The sequence below is a fragment of the Trypanosoma brucei genome, chromosome 9, assembly GCF_000210295.1.
Source record: "Trypanosoma brucei gambiense DAL972 chromosome 9, complete sequence".
Lineage (NCBI taxonomy): Eukaryota > Euglenozoa > Kinetoplastea > Trypanosomatida > Trypanosomatidae > Trypanosoma > Trypanosoma brucei.
Genome location: NC_026742.1, coordinates 1,597,930 through 1,620,472, shown reverse-complemented (window position 1 = coordinate 1,620,472; position 22,543 = coordinate 1,597,930). Strand labels below are relative to the sequence as shown.

The window sequence follows — 22,543 nt, the reverse complement described above, 5'->3', positions numbered from 1 at the left end:
AAGAAAAAAAAGCAAAAACTAAAATTCGTGAGACGGGTGAAGACAGGTTCCGCCTGCTCACTGCGTTTCTCCGAACGCTTTCTAATCAGAACTATTGCTTTAATTATAAATTGTGTCAGATCCAAGAGAGGCAAGGTGTAGAACGAAAGGAAAGCGAGCTTTACAGAACGCGGTTGTGAAAGAGAACGGCGAAACCACGGAACAATAAAACTGCGCAGCGTAGATATCTCTAAGTTATCACATATTTTCTTTCCACACAGTGTGAACACGTTTCTCGAGGGGTCAACATCCCCAACCCTTCGTACATACATCAACCGCACCAAGAGGATTAAGGGACAGGAAAGAAAGAAAGAAAGCATCAATCAGGTTTAAAAGCTTTCACCTTCCCCTATTCTCTCTACCATCGCACACACATACACAAACTCTTTCTATCTCATTTCTTCTCAAATGATCCCTTGTTATTGCATTTATCTCAACGATGATCCGTCGAAAGAAAAACTGAAGGGCACAACCACGCGTCAGCGCCTTCAAGAACAATTTTTTTAAAAAAAGTGGGAAAAAGTAACGAAGTGCCTGCCGCAAACAAACTTCGATTAGAAGACCTATCGCTCTGAGTATCACAAGCGATTTTTAGCGACCTAAAGGACACAAACCACACATACGTACGGACAAACGTGCGCTCGCCAGCAACCGTACTTTAACTGCTGTCCCTTCCATTCTAACCGCCATGGCGCCACACCACAACATTCGCTCCGTCTAACTGAAAGTGGCAGAAGCAACGCTGCTGGTGTGTGACATATGTGGCAAATGACCGCCCATAAATAACGTGCCAAGTCCCTCCAAGGGCAGCTTCTACATTTACTTTCACTGCCTGTGCGATATCCCTCAATGCTGTACGCTCCACCTCGCGTTCGAGCTCCTTCCGCGATCCCTCCTCCTTCCGCCAAGTGTTGCGAGTGGGAACGAGCACAAATCGGTTGTATGCGTCCACTGTGATGCTCATAATGCGTTGCAATGTTTTGTCGGGAATGTCTGTGTACACCGTCACGCGTGACAGGGAAGCCACAAACGGGTCCAGCTCCGTTTCTGTGTTATGAGTGGAGGAGCGGTTGCTCGTGGCACCAATTGAGCTTATTCGAGTGGAGGGCCGCATGGCCGAGGGGGAACGATGGCTTCCACTCGACATCTAAAGATCTTCTTTTCTTTAAGATAAAGGAATCTATGAGGCGATACCTAAGACAAAATATATAGATTAGATGGGGGAAAGAAACAGATAAGGTGTACTTGAATTATCCACACGAAGAAGAAACAACAGTTGAAATACTATTTTATCCTTAAATTCGAGTAGGGGTGATTGGAAGTTTAAGTGTTCAGCGTGCGAGAGACCAAGGGTCGAGGGACTCAACTACTGAACACGAAAAATAACTGGCGTCAAAAACACGATTCCCGTTGCAAATCATAAATATCGAAAAGACGAAAGAACCTTCAAGCTACCAAACACATAAAACACGAGAAACCATATTCCATCCACAATATCATGCTCTTTTGACGCTCCACACCCGGTGTAATCCCAAGTCGGAAGACCTCCAACAACAGTTCGGCGGCTCCTCATCAATGTGGTATGCAGGAACATACATACATGCAAATGAATGCCTCTACGCAGTACGATGATACAAGAAGTTAACGTTTACCACCACAGAAAATTTCAAGCGACAGCATCAAAAAAAAAGCTCCCAACTAGCAATATAACTCGGAAGCATCAGCGCAAACGTGCAAATGTATGGATTTGAAGAGTGTTATGCGATAAAAAGTTAACAACGTATAATTTCTGTGCTACGTTAATCGGCTCGCGAGTGGGGAACCATCTGCGCACCCTGAGCTTATCATCACAGTGGTGTCGCGAGAGCGAAGGTGTGGAAAGGAAAAGTAGACAATAATAGAAACAAAGGGGAGAAATCAGTGGACTGAAAAAGAAGATAGATGTGCACTATAACATATATATATATATATATCTATTTCAACGAGAGGAAAGGGGTAAAAAGAGAGTGAGATCGAATAAATATAAGACACCATGTCATACTACCAAATTTAAAACAACCGAAATACCGAAGATCGCCGGTTCTCATCATGAAAGAAGAAAAATAATTTTTTCCAAACCTTGAACAAACCCAACCACCTCCTCAGGAAAGTGTAACCGCCTGTCACCTGAGCGAGAGAAGTCAATCAAATAAACGTTCACCATATCATTCATACTATTGATCCCTTCACTTACGGTAACATTTCTGCCGCAACACCCCGTCGCATCGTACACAATCAATAACGACGCGGAAACAAATGCTATTCTCTCCAATAGCATTTGACCCAAATGACCCTTTAAGAAATCAACTAACTTTTGAACGCGCTGACGGCAGCACCGCGAGCGCGCCATTGCATGCCGATCGTCAATTATGGCCGTCTCATTGATATTCGATGTGGTCATTAGGGATGCTGTGGTAAAAAAGGAGCGAAGTGCACGGCGGTGGCTCTCTTCTGTCTCCAGTGCATAACCCATGTCTTTTGTGAACTCTTCTAATTCAAAGCACTCCCCGATGTCGTTATTTTGGCGACAAAATTGGTGATGTGCACCGCAAAACCGTATGGGTTGGCTTCGTCGAAGCTGCCTCTTACGTATGCGCTCCACCTTGTCGGGTAATGTGTGCGGTGAATGCCGCACATATCCAAGTTTAATATCAAGCACACAAGGTTTATGAAATGTTGCGGTTACATCAACTAAAATTATTTCCCAACGAGTTGTGTCCATTACTTCATTGTATCCATGTGTGTCAGCGCTCATCTGTTTTAGTTGCGTGAAAATTGACTTTAGTAAAGGTCGCGACGCCGGATCATGGACATAAACCCAATTATCCGAAGCAAAATTCTCCGGAGGCAACAGCGCTACGAGCGGTGGAACAAACGTTGCCAAAATCGCAAATGCCTCATCTTCTGCCAGCAACATCTCCAGGTATATGAGCGCCTCCCAAGCTGTAACCCTTTTTGTGATAGTTGGTGTGCCAATAGAAGTTTGAGGCCCTCGCTGAATGTTGCATTTGTGACCACTCACGACAATTAGATCCGGTTTTGCAACGGAAGACAAGTTTTGGCAAATATTTAACATTCCCCTACGTTACCTTCTATTTTCCAAAGCACTTTTTTTTTTTCAGCGCATGGGATACCGTCAATACGAAGATATAAGCACACATGTAGATATACGGAAAGAGAAAGTCAGTGCAAATATTAAGTAGAACGCAGAATTTCAGAGAGAGCGAGAGAGCGACAACTGGGGGGGGGGGAGGAGGGGGGAGGGCAAGAGCAAAGCAACTTACGGGATAATAATAATAATAGGACATAACGGAGATATGAAAATAAGGAAAAGAACAGTAAGAACACTGCAACGCCGATGCAACGTCTCGGTAAGGGGTGTCCGCAAATGCAAGAATCAACAACATTACACCGGGAGTGCATTCTGGTTAAGGTAAATGAAAAGTCTAAATAACAGAAAGACAAGGGATGGGAACGAGAACGGGAAGAAAACGAAAAAAAAATGCAGCCAAGGTCATTTTGCTGCACACAGTAACACATCACTCGGGGAATAAAGTGTGTCTTCTTAAGACACACGCCAATAAAAAAATGGAGGAATATTATTAAAACAGCAGGATAGCGGTGACAAAAATAAAATGAAATAAAATCGATTGTATAAACGTAAATATAAATAAATATATATAATCAACATTTTTTTATTTACGAAAACCGTCCCCCTTTCCGTCTCCATTTTCCTTCGCAGCCCCCCCCCCCACACACACAAACGAATGACTTCATCTCCCATTCCCTTCTCGCAAACCCACTTCTCCCCTTTCCCGCATCGCCTCCCCACAGATTGGGTGTCATTTCATTTCCTCGTTCTATTCTTTTAACCGCGATTCTTTTTTTCCCTTTCCTCGCACAATGTTGGTAAAATGAAAAGAAAAAAAGTAATTACTTTTGCGCTGCTCAACGAGAAAAACAAAGGGGAGTGCGGTAAGAAGGAGAAAGGACGGAAACACGAACGGTGCACTATCAATTAGTTAGAGCGAAAAGTTTATTCCTATCATTTTGGTGGGTGAAGCGATATACCCAATCACGCCCCTCTCGAGTTGCACGCGACGCCCTTCGATAAGTAGCAACTGGTGTATTGAACAACGGGTCATCCGGCACACGGTCCTCCGCAGAAAAAATTGGCGCTGATCCGGTTCTCATCCTCTCGTATGCGTCAATCTCATTCAAAAACGGGTAATCTTCATTGTTGTTAAGCGAGTCAGTCTCCGAGTTATCAACGCTATCAGCGACGCGTGCACGCTTACGAGGTCGGTTGTCACCGTCATTGCTATTTTCATCCTCATCCCCGTCATCCTCTTCATCATCATCATCGTTGTCATATTCGTCTTCAGCCTCTTCATCGTCATAATCACCGTCCTCCCCATCCTCCAAATCTTTTTGCGATGCTGATTTCGCCTCAGGTGCAGCACCAATGACGTCGCTAGACAAATTACTGTTTTTCACGCTGTCTCTCTTCGTGATGGTAATAATAACAAATTCACGCGCCCGCGGACTCACCAGTGCGTATTTCGTGAGGCGTCTCCAAGGGACAGGGCTGGCAGTTGGAGCAAGCAATTGCATGCAGTACACTTCTCTCTTGTCTGTCAGTCTTTTCTTGTGCGTCACGGGAAGGCAAATCAAGAAATGAGGTTTGGAGGTATCTACAATCATTACGACACGCTTGTGATACAGCAAATCCGTGAAAGCAATTCGTCCCCTGCGGCGCAACTCATCCCTGTTCCATTCAACCACGTCCAAGTTTCGAGGTTCGCAAAGTTTTCTGACCACTTCAAGAAAAGGAGCAACCTTCACATCCATAGCTTGTGCAGACTTCCCTGAGAGCGCCGTACCCAATCCGTCATTTGCACCATCCGTTGCAGAATATAATTGACTCATTGCGTTGAACTCCTCTACCACACCATTCACTGCTTCCTCAGCTTCCCCGCGAGTAACCATTTCCACTTTCAACTCGCGCATCACCATATTCATTCCAAGCAGAGGGCCGAAGTGTGGTTCAAGAACAATGCTCCAATATCTATTGCATGGTTGTTGTCTGTTCCGTAGTTTTGTACGCATGCTAATATATACCTCACGGGGTTGCACAAGCATATGCCGCGCATCACTGATTGGACCTTCGATGGAGGAGCTTAGCTCCAGCATTTTCGCCAGTTCCTCCTCATTCTTCCATGGAGGTGGAGCGTCCTCAAAATCATACCAGTAAACTTGAGTGCCGACCTCCGGCATGTGATTCCTTCATGTGAAGAAACAGAGGAGAAATGTGCACGGGTAGTCGTGTATTGGTTAGCTACGGTAAATGTAGTGGAGACGCTTGTTAACGGAGTAGAGCGCATATGAAAAGAGTCATACTTAACGGGAAACTTGGGTCAGAAAGTAGTCTCTCTCCAAAGACACTTACTCCTTTCTCGACCCCATCGCAATATTTTACAACAACAACACGAACACGCGCGCAGTAGGGAAAATATAACTTACCGCAGTTCCTTCACGATGATAATGGTCGCATATAATTTTCCACGTCGCCAAATACTACTTTTCCATCCTTGTTACTATCTGCAATAGCAAATGCGTGGGAGAGTAAAGCGGCACGTCCGTCGCCTCGCACACCTTTTGGATTCACATCGCCATCTTCATGTCCAGGGGGTCGCAGCCACGCAACATTTTCCGTTTCTAAAATATCCTGTAACGTCACATATCCCTTGTCACCAGCCAGTGCGATGAAGTGGGCCCAATGCGCAACCCGTGGGACGGCATGAAATGGATTTGCTGCTCCCGGCACGTCACTCAAGTTTGAGGCGTCATTCCCCATGGAGTCATAATATGCAACAGCAAACCGTACAAACTCTTCCTCAGATATTCGTCTTTGTAGAGTTGCATTGGGCGGCACTGAAGCACCAACCGCGACGGTGTTAACACCTGAAGGTCGTTTACAATAATCACTTGAAGAGCCCCTCAAGGGGGGCGCATAACCCTCGTCAGAGATTTCCTTCGGATATGTTGTCACGTTTCCATCACCAGAGGCATCACACCGACCAAAGAGTAGTTCCGTTACGGTTGGATTCGGTTGTTTTCCCCATAATACGTACCAGGCAAGGCAGAAGCGTGAAACTGAAAGAACATTTTCACGACTATACAAGGCGAACACGCGCTGAGCATAGGAGCGCACCTCCCCACCAGAGTTGTACATCAAGCTGTAGTGATAATAATGATAGTAACGATATACACAAAATAGGATTCTACAAGATAAAATGAGTAAAGGGGATACTAATATAAATGGTTAAAAAAGGAGGTATAAAAACATTTGTACCGTAAGCACAAAGAAGAAGCGAAACCTAACCGCACATACAAACATCAACAAGCAACTCAAAAATAAATCACAAACTGCGAAAACTGTTTCTCTTTCTCCCTCTGGTCAAAAAAGTGGGGACTACAAACTCATTTCAACTCGCTCACCGCTGTCACTTTAGTTTACTTCTTTTTTCTCTGCGCCCCACACGCCTCCCCGAATATATGGCTTTTCGCTACACGAAAAGGGGATAAAGGAGAATGTGATGCACACACTCATCAAAGCACGTATTGCGATGTCAATACACTGTCACACATATACACACACACACACGCACGCGACTCGTCGGATATATGTATCAACTTTGACGATAAAATAAGACAAACAATAATAATAATAATAATAATAATAATAATAAGGATGCCTCCTCTTACCATTCAGTCTCAACTTCATATTCACCATGACTGAGAAGAATTGAGGGTTCACTCATCGGGTAGATCCTCGAAGTACGGAATGGTGGAAGAGGGTGACTCAAACAATGAGTGACGCGAGAACTCTTGAAGTTGCGGTTTTTGCAACATGTCCCGTGTAAATTGGACATCACTTTTTATAGTATCTACTAGCGCCTGCAGTGAATGAAAAGAACCCATGCTTCGGATTTCCCCAAGCACAATTATCTTCACAACGGCACCGTAGAAGTCCCAACCAAATTCATGCAAAAAATATGGCTCAACGGTAAGTGTTTTTTCATCAAATTGCATGTTGAATCCTATAGAGGCGGCAAATGGATAAGGACCGAAACTCTCTCGCTCTTTTCCGGGGACCTGTGAAACAGTTCCCCATCCATAAACCACAAGGTTTTTGTACGGTTGCAAGCACTCCATAACATCTTTATCGAGACCAATGTTAGCGGTTGGAAAACCAAGTTGTGAACCTCCCCGACCTTTGCCATGCACTACTTTTCCACGCAAGAAGAACGGCTGAAAACTTCCAGTTTGTCGCATTTACTGCTTTTTTTTTCTCTTCAAAATGTTTAGTAATTGTCGTTTTGTGTGCGTACGTATATCCTTCCCTTTCTTTTAGTTTGTTTTATGATGAAAGGCTTTAGTTATTTCTTGTATGGAAACGTATAATAGTACAAATACTGCTGTGACGTTTACACGCCTGTTCTATTGCTCCCTTTTCCTCGTGTTTTTTTTTCGTTGGTGTTGGCACTCGACAACCTTTATTTAAAAAGAAAAAAAATGATATTAAAAGCAATAATGAATTAAAGTAATGATATAATTAAGTGGAGTAATGTCATTCCAATTACTGTACACTACTCAAATAACACAAATAAATATATTAAAAAAAAAAGACAAGTGACGAGAAGAGTTCGAATTGTACACAAATTTGTATTTAAGCATTCTCTCTTTTATTTTCTTCCTCTAAAAAAGGGCGAAATCGACATAGTGAAATAAAATACCACTTCTCCATTTTCTCAGTCCCCCACACGGACGCTGCGCTACGCGTATAAACATATAAACAAGTTTTATTTTATTTAATGTACACGCCTCCAGACGGCCACTAGCGCGTATTGGTAATATAAAGAGACACATATATACACAAGAAAAGTAACAGAAAGGTCAGTCATACCCTAACGAGAATTTATGATAAATATTAAAATAAACAAGTAATAAAATATATATGTACATACACAACAATAATATAAAATGAAAAACGCCAAATGGTTATGTGATCACACACCATCTTTTTGAATCACTTATGCATATACAAAGAATTCGACATTATTGACGTCACGATGGTGACAATGTTAAACAGATTCGCGGAGGGAAAGAAAGACAAGAAATATGTCAACCGCCTTAATAAAAACTGCAGAAAACAAATTTAGCATATATATATATATATATATATATATAATAATAATAATAATAATAATAATAATAATGATTATTATTATTATTAATATAGATACACATATATAACTCGGAAACAACATCGAACGCGCATACATTAATTTAATTCATAAACGATTCGGTATATTTTTTGTTTTTTTTTATATTGTATGGAGATATTGATGGAACTGATACAAAAAAAAAAAAAAGAGGAACTACCTCCTGCACCACCTCACATCCACGTTCCCACGCGCTTCTTCAAGAAATATATCACATTATATATACACATACATAAATATATATATATATTCAAACCAGTTTTTTTCTAACGGTAATCACAACAAATATTCCTTTTTTTACTTTTTATTTGATAGACGCGTCGCACTGTGTAGTTAAAGTAGGGTAAGGTAAAAAAAAAAATTATGGAATCAAACAACAAAAACGTCAACGAAACTAACAAAAAAAATAGTATTATTATGATATTAATGATAATGAAACGGAGGTAAAAGATGTGCACTTTCTTCACACGTTCTTAAAATATGTGCATTGCACGCCGTGACCGTTGTTTTAGCTTGTTACGTTGACTGCATTTGCTTTCCTCCTTTCCCAGTTTCATCTATGAATTTTGTGTTGATATCCCCCGCAGAAGGAACCGAACAAAGTTGTCCGTTTCGTTAAATACAGAGGGGGGAAAAAATAAACCTTCTCAACAAATAATATATATATATATATGTGTTTGTTTACGTATCCGTAGCACCAACAGCACACAACACCCGCTCCACTCCCTCTTTTTTCCCATCATGAGGACCACGCTGTGCAGGAAATGTAAAGCCATTACATGCCGTCATTTGTGGAAGGAACCACATTTATATCACTGACATTGTATGTTAACCCTTTCCTCCTCTTCCTCTTCCTCCTTCTCCTTTCCTCTTACTCTCCATTTCAGAGCACTTTTCTCTCCTTTCCTTTTTCTTGCTTTTGTTGTCATCTTCGGCTTATCGCAATGTCATGAATTGAAGTTCATAGCGAAGCAGCAAAACCAATCCGGTGATTCAGTAACGTTTCCTTTAGTGTCGTTGCCACCTCCTCCTTTTCATGTCCAACCCGCTGCTACATGTCACCAGGTTAACTAGACGATATCCATTGGTTTTAGTTTACCATAAAGTCATGGAACAAAAGCTCAGATGCTGATGGGCGATCCTTCGCATCTCGCTTTAGGCACTGCCGAACGAAATCAGCAAAGTGAACGTCCATTAAGTCGAAAGGCGGCTCCGGGCTAATACACCCACGGCGTAGTTTACTAATGAAGGAACGCACATCGGCTGTGTCCTCCTGTGACCACGGGTAACTGCAGGCAACACAAAAGCAAAGTGTAATTCCCAGTCCCCAAATATCGTTCCTTGGATCCACTACACCCATGCAAGCCTCTGGTGACATACACACAGGTGTGCCGAAGCACGTTTTCAGCGTCGTGGAACCGGTAGAGCAGTAATCACTTTCAGTGGTGAGCACCATCGTACGCTTCCTCGTGGGGCTCTTTTCATCACTGGTGAGTGTAACGTTATCTTCAGAAGTTGGTGGTTGCATCGCGCACTCCACGGCACCACCAAAATCACTCAGTTTACACACTCCATCAATGCTAACGAGCACATTGTTCGGAGATATGTCCCGGTGTACGATTTGGCGGTCGTGAAGATATTGAAGCCCACGGAGTATGTCACCGGTATAGCGCCTGATAATGTCACAGGGGAGGCCGTGGAATGTTTCAACGAGTGCTGCGAGAGACCCTCCAGACACAAACTCAGTGATGATATACAAACAACCGTTTTGAAAGCATCTATCGACGTACCGAACAATGTTTTTGTGGTGGGAAGCCGATAACATCCGAATCTCTGATAATGTGGATTGAATTTCCGGATTGTTTTCATCCATGCTTGGCACCGGATATTCCTTTATAGCGACAATATTGCCATCCGGATGGAGTCCTCTATAAACCCTGCCGAAAGAACCTGCGCCCACTGGTCCGTAAATGTCAAACTCAAGTCTTTCTGCTTTGTTATAACAGTCACCGTTTTGAATTGTATTTTCGCCATGGGGAGGCGCAACGACGGCAATGGTTCGGTCACTCTTGTAGTTACACTCCGGCATCACACCGCAGGCGGAGGAGCTACGCTGGTGCGTAACGATGCAAACATCACGAGTAATGCTGCTATTCATCAATGTATTCTGACGGAGTGTCACCAATGCGTATTCCGACTGTATTTCATTCGGTTGAAAACTTCCTGGTGCTGCATAATACTGCGGGGAAACGTGGCACTCACACTGCCCAAATCGTGACAAGTCCATCATAGCGCAACTATTTGCCACCCGGTGCAACAAACGATACTCTTCACTGATTTCCTGCGCACAACCCGGTTCTACCACATCGTTAAATGGGTATTGCGACACGGAAAGCGAAGTGGCATTCATGTCAATACTCATTCCTGCCTTTTCAATCTTCTTTCGGATAAATTTCTTAGCCTCTCTATCCACTGCACACCACTGTGGGCCCTCCCGCACGTACCTGGTAATGTCACTTAGAGAAGAGTTCATCTTCTCCCCTTCATGCTCCTGCGCAAGGTACTTGCAAAGCCTGTGTAGCCGCGGGGCGTTGTGATCTAACTCCAAGACTTTCTCCAACTGCTCGGATGCTTGGCTGAACCTTTTCTCACACATTAGCCCAAAGGCCGCCATAAGGGGGGCATACTGCTCACGGGAACTTCCCACACATTCCCTTTCTTTTGGTGCTTTGGGGTCGTATAAGTATATCCGAACATCTCCGCCACACGTCCTTCGGTGTATCACGTCAACGGGAACTGCGGTCACACAGACGCGGAAAACATCATAGCATGGTTGCAACATTAGTAATGGACAGTCGAGAATGCGACAAAGTTCGGTCACGCGGTATGCCAACCTCACTTCTTCACCGTACAGGGATGATGTGCGACCAGACGGCGTGCGGATGACGCCAACCAATAGTTGGCTAAGGTGCATGGCTATTCCCCAAACAAATGGCAACGAGGACGTGCGGGCCCATTGTGACTCCAACTTCTGAAGTTCCGACACGAGACGAAAGGCACAATCACGTGGTCTCACCAAATTGACAGAATTCGGTCCTGACGGTGTGTGAAACGTCACCACAACTGAGTCCAACCGAATATCAAATGGAACACCAAACTCTTCCCTCGCCACACGCAGCACAACTTCCGTGAACTGCTGCGACATTGCTTGCACTGCTCTTAACCTCTTCGTCGTTACGACGCCTTCCATTTCCAGGTCCAATGCGGGCAAAAACAATCGGCATACAAGAAATGTAACTTGCTGTGCCAAGAAACTACTATTGCTAAGCATCGCATTTTTGCTACCGAATGTTTCCAACAACAACTGGTCACTATTACTTGTGCTGAAGTCACTCTTGGTTTTGCATGATGAGCTCTCTTGTGCATCCTCTTTCCGACCCGTTACCTCCTGAGAGAAGTTCGTTGTAGCGGAATCGAACTTATCAGGGTCTGCGTGCTTGTGCAAGTTCGTCTTCAGAGGATGACCTTCCACGTCGCAGCAAACTTTGAGCTCACGGGGGCGCGGTAGTGCAAACGCATCGATACATGCATCAGACTGCTGAGTGCTCAAGGAAGTGGAATCTGAAGCCCTCGCCTCCCTTACTGACCAGTAGTTGTGCCTGACTGCAGTCGGTGTCGAGAATTTATTCGAGCGATCCAAATTTTTTAAAAGAGGGGAAGACGAGACAGGGATTATCTCGTGTGACCGCACCGCACGCAGGGGGACGCGACCACCGGCAAAATCAGGTCCAGCCAATTCGTGGAAATTTTCATATCTGGTATTAACTTTTGGAATGTTACAAGACGAGTCCAACACAAAATTGGTGGAACCTCCTTTATGGTCACATAAACGATTGGGTGCGTAACCGGTTTTCTTATCATTTGGCTGAGAGGTTTCACTCCTTTCCTTGTTGCCGGCATCTGAAGCTTCTTTCCTTGAAAAACTGGTCGCCTCCTGCAGTTGGTAAACAATTGCATCCTTCTCTTGTTGTAGCAAAGGCGCCACACGGCAAATCAAACTTACTGTCCCCATCGAAAAGGAACGCAGCGTATGCCACAGTAGATACCGCAGTATCATCACCCCAAGAGCTGTGGCTACGAAACCTGACAATGTGCCAACAACAGTGAAGTTTTCCGTGGTGATGAATCCAAGACGGTGAGGCCGGCGGTCCCCAATAAATGCGTGGCAACGCGCTGGTGCTAAACTGCTGTTTGTGCATTTTGCCTGAATCTGTACTAAGACCCATGTAGTCACAAAGTAATGAGTCGCAAACACCACTACGAATAAAAGCATTTGCAATGTAGTAGTAATTGTAAGACAACGTAGTACTTTCTTCCATGGATCATGCGAGGGGGCCGCGGGACCTGGTTGAGAAGCGGAGGCAACTTTGAGATCAGGACTCTCCAGACAGTTTCCCGAATAGCCAACACGCGGAGAGTGCGGCGACGGCGCAGTGCTACGAGGTGATTCCTCCTTGGAGCACCACAGAGTTGGGTTTGCGAGGGCACCTTGCAACTGTTTTCCTAATGCAATGTTGTCTGAAAACTGTGAACAAAATGAACCGCCTCGTTCAGAAGGGCCACTGGCGAAACGCGGTGAGTGCTCTTCAGAATAGTCCAATGGTGAGGCCGCAACCACAGAATCACGAAGGTTGACGAACCGTGGAGAAGCAACCAGTGGAGAGAATGATGATTTCGGTGAGCCGGCTAAACCCTCCGACAAGGTTTCATCACATAACCACGAAACGCTACTGCTTGGCCTCAGGTTTCTCTCCATAGATATTGGGCAGACATGTGGTTGGTCGTATGAATGTGAGTGAATACAGGTATCCGTCCCATCCCGTGACCTCATGCCAAAGAACGGCAAGGACTGTCCCTCCAGCCCCTCCCACCCGAGCGGATTCCCAGAGCGGGGGCTGTGTGCACTATCATCACTTCCTCTGCCCATCCCAAGTGGGCTCGAGTTTATTGTGGAGGCTGGAGAAGAACCGGCTCCCTCACCAGTAGTAACAATTATACCTCCCTTAACGCGGTCACGAATGGCATCACCTAAAGGTGAAGTTGACGCGATATCCCTTAAGGCACACATCACCTGAGATTGCCCCAACCTCACCAGTGACTGGATTTCGAGAAGTGTTCAAAGAACAGTGGAGGGCTTGTTCTCAAGCCAACAACAAATGTACAAAAAACCTGTTTAAAAATAAAGATTAAGAAAAAATAAAATCGACGTTAACACGCAACTATAAATACCTATATAGTTGGTCACTCTTTCGCTCCCGCCCGCGTCCTATCCACAAATATAAACGTTTCACCCCTCTTGCCGTCAACAGAAGCTTTTTTTTACTCGTCACAATGTACCACCACACAGAACAATATATATATAATTCTCCCGATAGGGCCCGGGGTAGCCTGAAGGGGGTTAAATGAATGTTTAACAACCACCAACCCGTCTTTAGTGTTATTTGTTTCCTCTATTACTTAAGCTTCGTCTATTCAAAAGTAGAAAACATATACCGAAGAAAATAAATAAGTAAGTGCAACATTTTGCAGTTCCGTACGCGCAACTCATCATTTCATGATATAAAGGGGAAAAGGTTTGTTGTGCGTCATGTTGGCGAAGGGAGTGAACAGCCGAAACTTTAAGAGTGAGGTGACGCAGACGGAAAGTAACGCTAAAGAGCACAACGAAACACAAAGAGGAAAAATACGAGGCAAACAGCAATTAAACTTGAAAACAAGACGTTTCAGTGAGGGAAAGGTTCGAAAACCATATTTTGCTTTGAACAAACAAGATGCAGCGTCACGACATGGATTGTGTCACGGGAACAACATTTCAAATGAAATGTAAACCAATAATCGGTGGTTGGCCCTGAACTAGCATCCACTAAACGCTTGCATCTGAACAGTTTACGGTAGGGAAGAGAAAGTCCAGAATAAATATTAAAAAATACACATATATATATATATAGGGTTTAAGCCCAGCAATTGTTTTATGCACTGTTTTCTTTCCCTTTTGTACGTATTTGTTTGCTCTCACTCGTTTGTGAACATTGCTCCAATATGTGGCTAATAGACAACCAAAATACGTATGTGTTTCTTCCCCTTCTATGATACCGCCTGAAGGAACCCACAAACAAAAGTGAGGGCAGACCTCCAATAATTCAATTGCGTACGAAACCAAAAAATAAATAACTAACAATCAAAGGGATTATCGTCCTTAGTTTGTACTTTCAACGATATCTCTCTCTAACACACACACGGAGTCCAATTCATCACCATCGCCAACCCAGAGTTTGTAATGCAAGGGAGAAAACACAACAGAAAATCATCGGCCCCAGCCTGCACCTTTCAATGGTAATGTTCACCTACATCATAATTTTATTAACAACATCTCTATGGACATCACTTCTAATTCGTTCGCCAACTCCTCCTACCGTTTATTTTGCGTTTTCACTTCCACAAAACCCATAATAATCCTCATAAATTTTACTCTTCGTGTTGCTCACACACCCGTGCATCCGCGTCCATCATCTGTTGGAGTATCCACACTTCCTCCTCCGAGTTAATCCCATCATCGTCGTTAACAAATAAACGATCATCTTCGTAAGTGTCGTATGTTTCGCTTTCATTGTTCGTTCCCGAGTTGCATAAGTAACCCTCAAGAAGCAACTTTTCGTCTTCAGTCATACCCTCCAGTGCATTGTAAATGGGTGCTACCAATGTCAAAGCTTTGACAATTTCCTCTTGACACATTTCCAAATCCCCACCACTCTCCCCACCATGCTGTTGTGGTGAAATCGTGGAGACCTCTTTGCGTTCTTTGTCTCTGTTTGCCTTTCTATTGCCGCTTTTGCTGTTGTGGTTTCTCCTCTTTAATTTTCCCTCTTCACTCATCCCTTTCCCTCCGTTTTCACGCACATGAGCCACCGTTACTACTCCTGATTGCTGCGTTACTGTAGTTGGTACGGTTGTTGACGCTTCTGGAACTTGAAGAAATGAAGGTGTAAAGGGAACGGCGTCGCCGGAAAGGTTTGAACGCTGCGCAACACGAGATGTCAGTTCGTCCACAGTAGTGACGACACGTTCATTGGTTTGCATGAAGAGAATTTTGGAGTATAATCGAGCGCTATATGAGAGCCAAAGGAGGTATAACACACACACAAAATGCAAACTACTTTACTGTAACAAGCGGGCGACACCACTCTCCCAGTTTTCTATTTACCTAAGCGCTTGAAAATCCTCCCTACCTAAATGCTGAAAGAAAAATGAAACAATAAGTGGAGTGTGACACATGACTTAACATAAATAAAAGTGTAACCGTCAACAGTGAGCTCCATCATATATATACAAGCACGTATGCGCACACACACACACAGAGAGAGAGAGAGAGAGAGAAAAAAAAAGGAAAGACGCACATATGCATTCGTGAGCATGCATTCATTGTCCGTCTTCTCTGTAAAACACTAAGACCCCCTTGCTTTCTTTTTTTCATTAATTCTCTAACGGTGACCACCGTCTTCCCAACGCGTCTCGAACTGCGGAAAACAAACGTACGCACCCAAAATACGGGCGGCACCTCGACAAAAAATAATGATAATAATAATGATAATCTCGCCCAGTGCTTTCAGATACCCTCACTCGTATTTTACCTTTGTTCCTTTTTTTTTTTCAATATACCATGTGCAGTGCACCCCACCGCCTTATTCATTTTCCTTTTCTAAATGCGTAGCTGCGTTATTTTCTGGGAGTATTGAGATCAAAAACACACGCGCCAATGGAACCATTAACTCGCCAAAGCTACCGACACGTAGCAGTATACACGGACAAAGTTAAATAAGAGCAAAAACAATACCAGTAGCGCACTCCAGAATGAGTTGAATATCATCTTATACGAATCAAACATTGTGAAGTGGATACCGGGGAAAAGGCTTAAAAACGCGGCAGCACCGCTAGCAATAGCAAAAATGGCAAAACACTTTAAGCTCGCGGCGCAAAGTACTAACAGTACATTGGGTCGAGGGGTGCTCGCACCGTGACCACCGGAAAGTGACCTGTAACTTCGCCGACAAACTGCAGGAAAATTCTCAACAGCTACGAGCGCCTGATAAAAACCAAAATATCTCTCGTCAGTGGTGGAGGCATAAAAGAATATCAACTCGAGTAACAAAACAACAGTGATATGCGTGCCAGCATCCTTAAGGTTTGTCTCAAGGAAAAAAAACAGAGGTGCCTGCGACGCCACTGCCAACACGCGAAATACAAAAAGTAACCAAAAATCCAGTAAGCACCCGCGGCCCTCCTCATTGGAGAGGTTGTGTGAATTAATGGGTGACGCACCGTCTTCAGCTCCAAAGGGGCGGCGGGAAATGTGAAGAGGTGAATCACCTCTCGGTTGCCCGAAAGGGTCGCTCTTCTTGCCTAAAGCGGAATCCTCAGAAGCTGCATGACCCGACTCTTGTGGGTCGCAATCCTCCGGACCTGTGATCATCCATTGCACACCTTTGGAAGCCACAAGTTCAAACTCACGGCATCCACTTGCTAAGCTGTTTTCTATCTTATTTTTCCGCAGAACAATGAAAGAGAGGTATTCCGCCTCATAAACCATCCGCATTGGATAGAGTGCAGAAACGATAGCACCCAAGGCATCGCCGTGTGTTACGAATAGTAGATTCGCTTCCGAATATGTGCGTGAGTTCATTTGTAACGCATCAGCAAACCGTTTTGTTGCTGACTCGAGGGACTCCCCCCACAGAGGCAGCGACCCACGTCCGGACACCACAACATCATCGGGTAAGCGGGGTGGTTCTTTACTTTTAATTCTCAATGGCCCGTACACCTCACAAAGGCTGTTGTCTACAATTCGCTGCCGTCTTACACCTATTCCACACTTTTGCAGCCTCTCAGCTGTCTGCATAGTCCTTAAAAACGGTGAGGTCAAAATCTGCAAATTCTGTGTTGTTCTGCTTCCAAGAATGTTACGAAGCTCTGTTGCTGCGTTTGACACATTTGCTAAACCCTGTTCTGTAAGAGGAGGATCCGCTTCCGGTTCCGCATCCACCGACCCGTCACGCCTCTCCCCATGTCGCATAACGACAATTGTTTGCGTGAAGGCTGATGTATAACCTACATTTTCATCGTCTTTGGAGCCGCCATTCCTGAGCAGATCTGTCGTTTCCGTTGCGGATTCCTTATTCTTACCGTTTGCAGTCATCGAAGGCATTGTATGAATATTGCCAGTGAAACGACTCTCCTCCTCATCAGCATACATCCTTGCCTTCCACCTTTAGGCAAGACCAAGTCATAATTAAGAAAAGCATACTGTAAAGATGGGGCATTTTAGAAACAAATGTACGCATTTATATATGTATATACTTATGAGCATGTATATGTGGAAAAGGGAAAATAAACTCCTGTTCCGCATCACACAGGAGAAATGAAAGTCAGACACAAAAGAATATATGAATAAATATGCTAATATAAGTGTAATTCCCAACAGCTTCATGTAAGAAACGACAGGAAAGTCGTTGATAGACTCATTAATGAAGACAATCACACTGTGTAGTCCAGTGATGTGAGGGAAGTGCTTAAACTCTCGCAACAACAGCAGCAAAAGAAACATCTCAACACAATTCAGTTCTTTGTCTATATGGAAACTGATTTGAAAAACCAGGACCATTAAATATTATTATTATGCAGATTATCTCATCAATTTCCTCCTTCCTTCTGTTCCAGAATCCTTTTTTTTTCTTTAACAACACCCTTTCCTTTCTTCAAGCTCTCCTGCCTTTTTTTTCTTTCATTAGTTTTTTCCCCTTTTAAGTCGAGGAGGAAAAACATGAAAGCATGTGCATCAAAAAGAAAAAAAAAATGAAGTATGGAAGAAACAAAAAGTAAGGAAGGGAGCGAAAAGGTTTACTGAAAAATACTTCAAATAGCCTCACAGATATCAAACCGCCTACAAGCAATGAAGAAAAGCAGCACAAAAACAAGTGCTCAAAACCATCTCATCGGCTCCCGTCACCATAAGCATAGTCACATAATATAATATAATATGATATAATATAATATAATATGCACATATGTCAAAACAAATAAATATATACACACATATTACAGAAGTGTAAAAATGTATATAATATTATATTGATATGCGGAAACACCTTTATTTTCCTTCTTTTTATCTTTTTTTTTTCCTTCGCTCGTGACACACACGTAAGAAAACATGCGTGCGCAAAAAAAAAAAAAGAAATAACCAACAAGAGATAAGTCTTGCCCCAAAGATGACATTTCGGATATTCACATCGTAAAAACACACCGACCGTCAAGAAAAAAAAAAGGCGGCACAGTTAATATAAGATGATTGCCCGCGTAGTGAATTGACATATTTACCACTCAGTATAATTGTATATTTATATTTATATATATAAAGGGAGCTTCGGGGGAGATAGAGGAGAAGGAAAGAAATAGGGGGAAAGTTGAACACAGAAACAAGCACATACACCAACACAGTGATGGTAATATAAATACAAATATTTATTGTTTTTCTTTCACTTTTTCTTTTTGAGAAAGTGCTATGAAACGAGGTAGTGGTAAAACACAAAAGGAAGTCAAAACGGAGGGGAAAAAACAAAAAAAGAAGGGCATGGAAGTAACAAAAATATCAAATAAAAACAATTACACAATATATATATACACACACAAGAGTCCTTTTTCTCCTTTTTCTTTCCCTTCTCCCCCTGTTTTGAGACAAACCCAACGAAAAAATGAAGCGATTGCGAAAAACAGTGAAAAAAACAAACAAAGAAAAGAGAAAAGAGAAATAAAATTATGCTGACTGATGCGGTGGGGGAAGCACATGAGATGGAAACATACCAACAGTTTGCACCGCAGCAACGCCATATGGAGGAGGCGCAGTGTACGGCGGTGGAGGTGGCGGAGGTCCTCCACCCAACCCAACGTCCTGCCGTACAGAACTTCCATGAAGAGAATACGCAGGAGGAGACAAAAGGACTTCACTCACACACACTAAAGGCACAGGTGAGACATATGCGCTCGTAGTCGGAGTGGATGCATGAAAGGCAGACGAAGGGACAAATTCTCTGGCGTTTGCATTCATGGTTGACGATACCGGTGAAGGGCTTTGACACGTTACATCCGGTGTCTTGGGTTTCAACTTGGGCGTTGTATACGCGTTATGTTTAGACTCAGTATTCACTAACGCGGGCGCAGAGTCTCTACTTTTGCCCGATACGGCGTGTGCATCCCGCCGGCGACCTTCTGTCTCTTTCCGTTCATTGTGTGCCCCCTCAGGTTCTGCTGTAGTGCAGTTAGGAGAACCAGTGAGTCCGGTGGGATAGCATTTACTACGCAATGATGGAGATGAGGTGGGCGAAGAAATCGTTTCAATCACACGGCCGCGTCTCTCCTCATTAAGGAACGGGGGAGAAACTTGAACTCGGAGAGTTTTTCCTTTCGTGCTCATGCTGTCCGACGACAAAGCCGTGCGCGCCACGGCAGATGTCTCAAACGTTACATACAACTTCCGCCGGCGCGCGGGGGTGTCGCATTCCACCATTGTGGCTTTTGCAATAGCAAGTCCATCAAACAACCGAAGCGCGTCCTCGAGTGTAGCGCCATCGTAGAGGTTGGAAACAACCACCGTATTACTCCATATCGGGAAACGCTTCCAGAAGGTTTCAATCTCCTTCCAGTACTGCTCACGGTGTTTTCTCAGCGTTGAATCCTCCACCGATGGAACAGGCACCATTGGGGCTACAGGACGAAGCACAAAAGGTAGCAATTCACCTTCGTCATCGGAGTCCTCGTCCTCATAACGCTCAAACAAATCTGATGCGTCTTGTGTTGATGGCATAACGAGCACACCACCTCTTCCTCTATTGTTTTCATCGATGAAGCGGATATCATTTGCTGTCAACCTGCTAAATTCCTCAAACTCTCGCAGAGCTGCATCAACATCCCATCCCCTATGAAACTGTATTTCCACAAGGTGACTGTGCGTGGCTGTGGAAAGGCCGTAGTCTAACGTTAAATACAGTCCGTTATTCAACGGATCAAGTGCCGCGTCTGGCTGGTAGTCCTTGTAGTCGATGAAGGACGCCACAAATTCATGGAGGGATTCTCCCAAACGCTTCGGTGACCTTATCGATTCCACGCCTAAGCACCCGAGGACTTCTTCCATATGTAAAGCACCTGGTATGTAGTCAATGTACCGAAGTATTGGGAATTTTAGAATTCCCGTAAAGAGGCTGTAATCGTCATAATGCTCACAAGAGAGGTCATACCGTAAGGCGCACAACTGCAACAACTCTTTGAATGCATTGGAAAGGCTCGGAAATCTAATGGAGAAGGGTCGCCGATTTCCCACCTCTGTAACGCATAATACAACATCACACTCCACACCCAGAAGGAAACGCAACGCAAAGGGGACACTCAAAGCCTTGAGTTCCAATGAGCTTAGTCCCTTAACTTTACCGCCAGTGCCCTCCATAATTTGAAAAGTTAAACACCACTAATCAACCAACTTCCCACTCAAACGCACTCCTCTACAACGTTAATATGTTTTTGAAATTTATCCTCTTTTTTTTCCCCCTTTCGTCTACTGAATTCACTTCCTATTCGTTAAACTCTGGAAACAGGTCACTGCGACACGTGAAAGCACGGGTCTAAGCTCCAAAAATTAAAAAAAATTCTACCGTTTATATAATAATATCCAATTTGACACCTCACGTTACCGAATAGTTATTTTTCTACGTTTTCTCCTTTCCCTTTATCGCCACAGATCGAGTGCAATCGCAGAAACAACAACTACAAGAGCAATAGGAATACCACACGAGTCGAGAACAACAACTATGGGAAAATTAAAAAGAAGAGTTCAAGAAAAAGAGAAGAAAAACAACAACAACAACAGCAGTGGCAGCAGCAGCAGCAGTTATCTGCTGTTGCCACGGACCTGCTGAGTTATAAAGGATTTCTTCTCTATTTATTTATTTGTTTGTTTGTTTTCCCTCTAATCACTTCCCCCCGCCCAGCTCTATTCAAAAACAAACTACAAAATAAAACTAGTAACTCCCTTTACACGTCACGCTGACAGGATGGCGTCACGGAAATAAACAACAAAAGAGGCAATATATAAGTAATATTTTCTCCTCCCCGTTAAGTTCCCTGTTGTTTCCTCCTTCTCCTTCCCCTTCTTCTACCTCAGCAGTATTTTCTAATTGTGCTCTTCTTTTTAATATATATATTTACTATTATTGCTATTTTATTTTTTTTATACTATTTGAATCCTTTGATCGGATGTAACCACTCTCCTTCTCTTCCTCTTTCACTCTCGCACCTCTTTTCTTTTTTTTTTTATCGCTACTTCTTTTCCCCGTTTGTTGTCCGTGAATAAGGTTGTCCCTTTTTTTTCTTTTCTTTTCTTAGTTTGTTAAAAAACTACTGGGTACTGATGAATTTGTATTGATGTTCTATCTTCTCTTTTTCTCTTTTTTTTTTCCTCGCAACCCTTCTGTCCGGCAGGGAAATGAGTGGAATACGCAAATGCGTAAAGACAAATACAGATATATAAATATAAATATAATATATATATATATTAAATAATTTATATGTCTGGGGAGATGTAAACAACACGTTCCCTCTTTTCTTCACCTCCGCTTTCTCCTTCTTATTCTCTCTTCACTTTTCTTTCCTTTTGTGTGCTTTCTCTTCTTTTTTTACTTTTTCCTGTTTGATTTGTTGTCGTTTCTTCTGTTGTTGTTGTTGTTGTTTTGTATTATTTTTAAAAAAAAACCAACAAGATACAGAGTTAGTAACGACAACGATAATAAATAGTGATGATAATAATATTATTAATGGTGGTAGCACGGTAATGAACAGATCAAGAAAAAAAAGAAGAAAAAGAAGAAAAAGTCCCGTAAACCCCTGCAAATTCCCGTTACCGCTTTGTTCTTCTTTGTTGTTGGTGTTGATTTGGTAATAAATAAATAAATGCTTTTGCTTTTATTTATTTATTTATTTATTTACTTGTTTATTCCCCTCCTTGTGAAGGATTTTCAGTGCTCTTTTTTTTTCGTTTTTTCCACGACCGCCACCGCCGCCACCTCCGCTGCCGCTGCTGC

The 22,543-nt window shown here is 43.3% G+C and overlaps 11 protein-coding genes across 11 annotated transcripts; all 11 read right to left on the bottom strand.

Moving 5' to 3' along the window:
* Window positions 1-718: 718 nt before the first annotated feature.
* TbgDal_IX7650 (hypothetical protein, conserved) lies at window positions 719-1,186 on the bottom strand (the record flags this gene model as incomplete). Its single annotated transcript, XM_011778653.1, has 1 exon — window positions 719-1,186. One exon carries the CDS (start codon window positions 1,184-1,186, stop codon window positions 719-721), a length of 468 nt encoding a protein of 155 aa, XP_011776955.1.
* Window positions 1,187-2,125: 939 nt separating this feature from the next.
* On the bottom strand, window positions 2,126-3,154 carry TbgDal_IX7640 (hypothetical protein, conserved; the record flags this gene model as incomplete). The annotated part of the gene is made up of 1 exon (XM_011778652.1): window positions 2,126-3,154. The coding sequence occupies one exon, from the start codon at window positions 3,152-3,154 to the stop codon at window positions 2,126-2,128; it is 1,029 nt and encodes a 342-aa protein (XP_011776954.1).
* Window positions 3,155-3,273: 119 nt separating this feature from the next.
* Window positions 3,274-3,618, bottom strand: TbgDal_IX7630 (conserved hypothetical protein, unlikely; the record flags this gene model as incomplete). Its single annotated transcript, XM_011778651.1, has 1 exon — window positions 3,274-3,618. The coding sequence occupies one exon, from the start codon at window positions 3,616-3,618 to the stop codon at window positions 3,274-3,276; it is 345 nt and encodes a 114-aa protein (XP_011776953.1).
* A 474-nt stretch (window positions 3,619-4,092) lies between these two features.
* TbgDal_IX7620 (hypothetical protein, conserved) lies at window positions 4,093-5,355 on the bottom strand (the record flags this gene model as incomplete). Its single annotated transcript, XM_011778650.1, has 1 exon — window positions 4,093-5,355. The coding sequence occupies one exon, from the start codon at window positions 5,353-5,355 to the stop codon at window positions 4,093-4,095; it is 1,263 nt and encodes a 420-aa protein (XP_011776952.1).
* Window positions 5,356-5,611: 256 nt separating this feature from the next.
* TbgDal_IX7610 (hypothetical protein, conserved) lies at window positions 5,612-6,313 on the bottom strand (the record flags this gene model as incomplete). Its single annotated transcript, XM_011778649.1, has 1 exon — window positions 5,612-6,313. The coding sequence occupies one exon, from the start codon at window positions 6,311-6,313 to the stop codon at window positions 5,612-5,614; it is 702 nt and encodes a 233-aa protein (XP_011776951.1).
* A 581-nt stretch (window positions 6,314-6,894) lies between these two features.
* On the bottom strand, window positions 6,895-7,416 carry TbgDal_IX7600 (riboflavin kinase, putative; the record flags this gene model as incomplete). Its single annotated transcript, XM_011778648.1, has 1 exon — window positions 6,895-7,416. One exon carries the CDS (start codon window positions 7,414-7,416, stop codon window positions 6,895-6,897), a length of 522 nt encoding a protein of 173 aa, XP_011776950.1.
* Window positions 7,417-9,456: 2,040 nt separating this feature from the next.
* Window positions 9,457-13,494, bottom strand: TbgDal_IX7590 (protein kinase, putative; the record flags this gene model as incomplete). Its single annotated transcript, XM_011778647.1, has 1 exon — window positions 9,457-13,494. The coding sequence occupies one exon, from the start codon at window positions 13,492-13,494 to the stop codon at window positions 9,457-9,459; it is 4,038 nt and encodes a 1,345-aa protein (XP_011776949.1).
* A 1,397-nt stretch (window positions 13,495-14,891) lies between these two features.
* On the bottom strand, window positions 14,892-15,503 carry TbgDal_IX7580 (hypothetical protein, conserved; the record flags this gene model as incomplete). Its single annotated transcript, XM_011778646.1, has 1 exon — window positions 14,892-15,503. One exon carries the CDS (start codon window positions 15,501-15,503, stop codon window positions 14,892-14,894), a length of 612 nt encoding a protein of 203 aa, XP_011776948.1.
* A 685-nt stretch (window positions 15,504-16,188) lies between these two features.
* TbgDal_IX7570 (hypothetical protein, conserved) lies at window positions 16,189-17,673 on the bottom strand (the record flags this gene model as incomplete). The annotated part of the gene is made up of 1 exon (XM_011778645.1): window positions 16,189-17,673. The coding sequence occupies one exon, from the start codon at window positions 17,671-17,673 to the stop codon at window positions 16,189-16,191; it is 1,485 nt and encodes a 494-aa protein (XP_011776947.1).
* Window positions 17,674-17,709: 36 nt separating this feature from the next.
* TbgDal_IX7560 (conserved hypothetical protein, unlikely) lies at window positions 17,710-18,081 on the bottom strand (the record flags this gene model as incomplete). The annotated part of the gene is made up of 1 exon (XM_011778644.1): window positions 17,710-18,081. The coding sequence occupies one exon, from the start codon at window positions 18,079-18,081 to the stop codon at window positions 17,710-17,712; it is 372 nt and encodes a 123-aa protein (XP_011776946.1).
* Window positions 18,082-19,230: 1,149 nt separating this feature from the next.
* On the bottom strand, window positions 19,231-20,913 carry TbgDal_IX7550 (hypothetical protein, conserved; the record flags this gene model as incomplete). Its single annotated transcript, XM_011778643.1, has 1 exon — window positions 19,231-20,913. The coding sequence occupies one exon, from the start codon at window positions 20,911-20,913 to the stop codon at window positions 19,231-19,233; it is 1,683 nt and encodes a 560-aa protein (XP_011776945.1).
* Window positions 20,914-22,543: the final 1,630 nt, after the last annotated feature.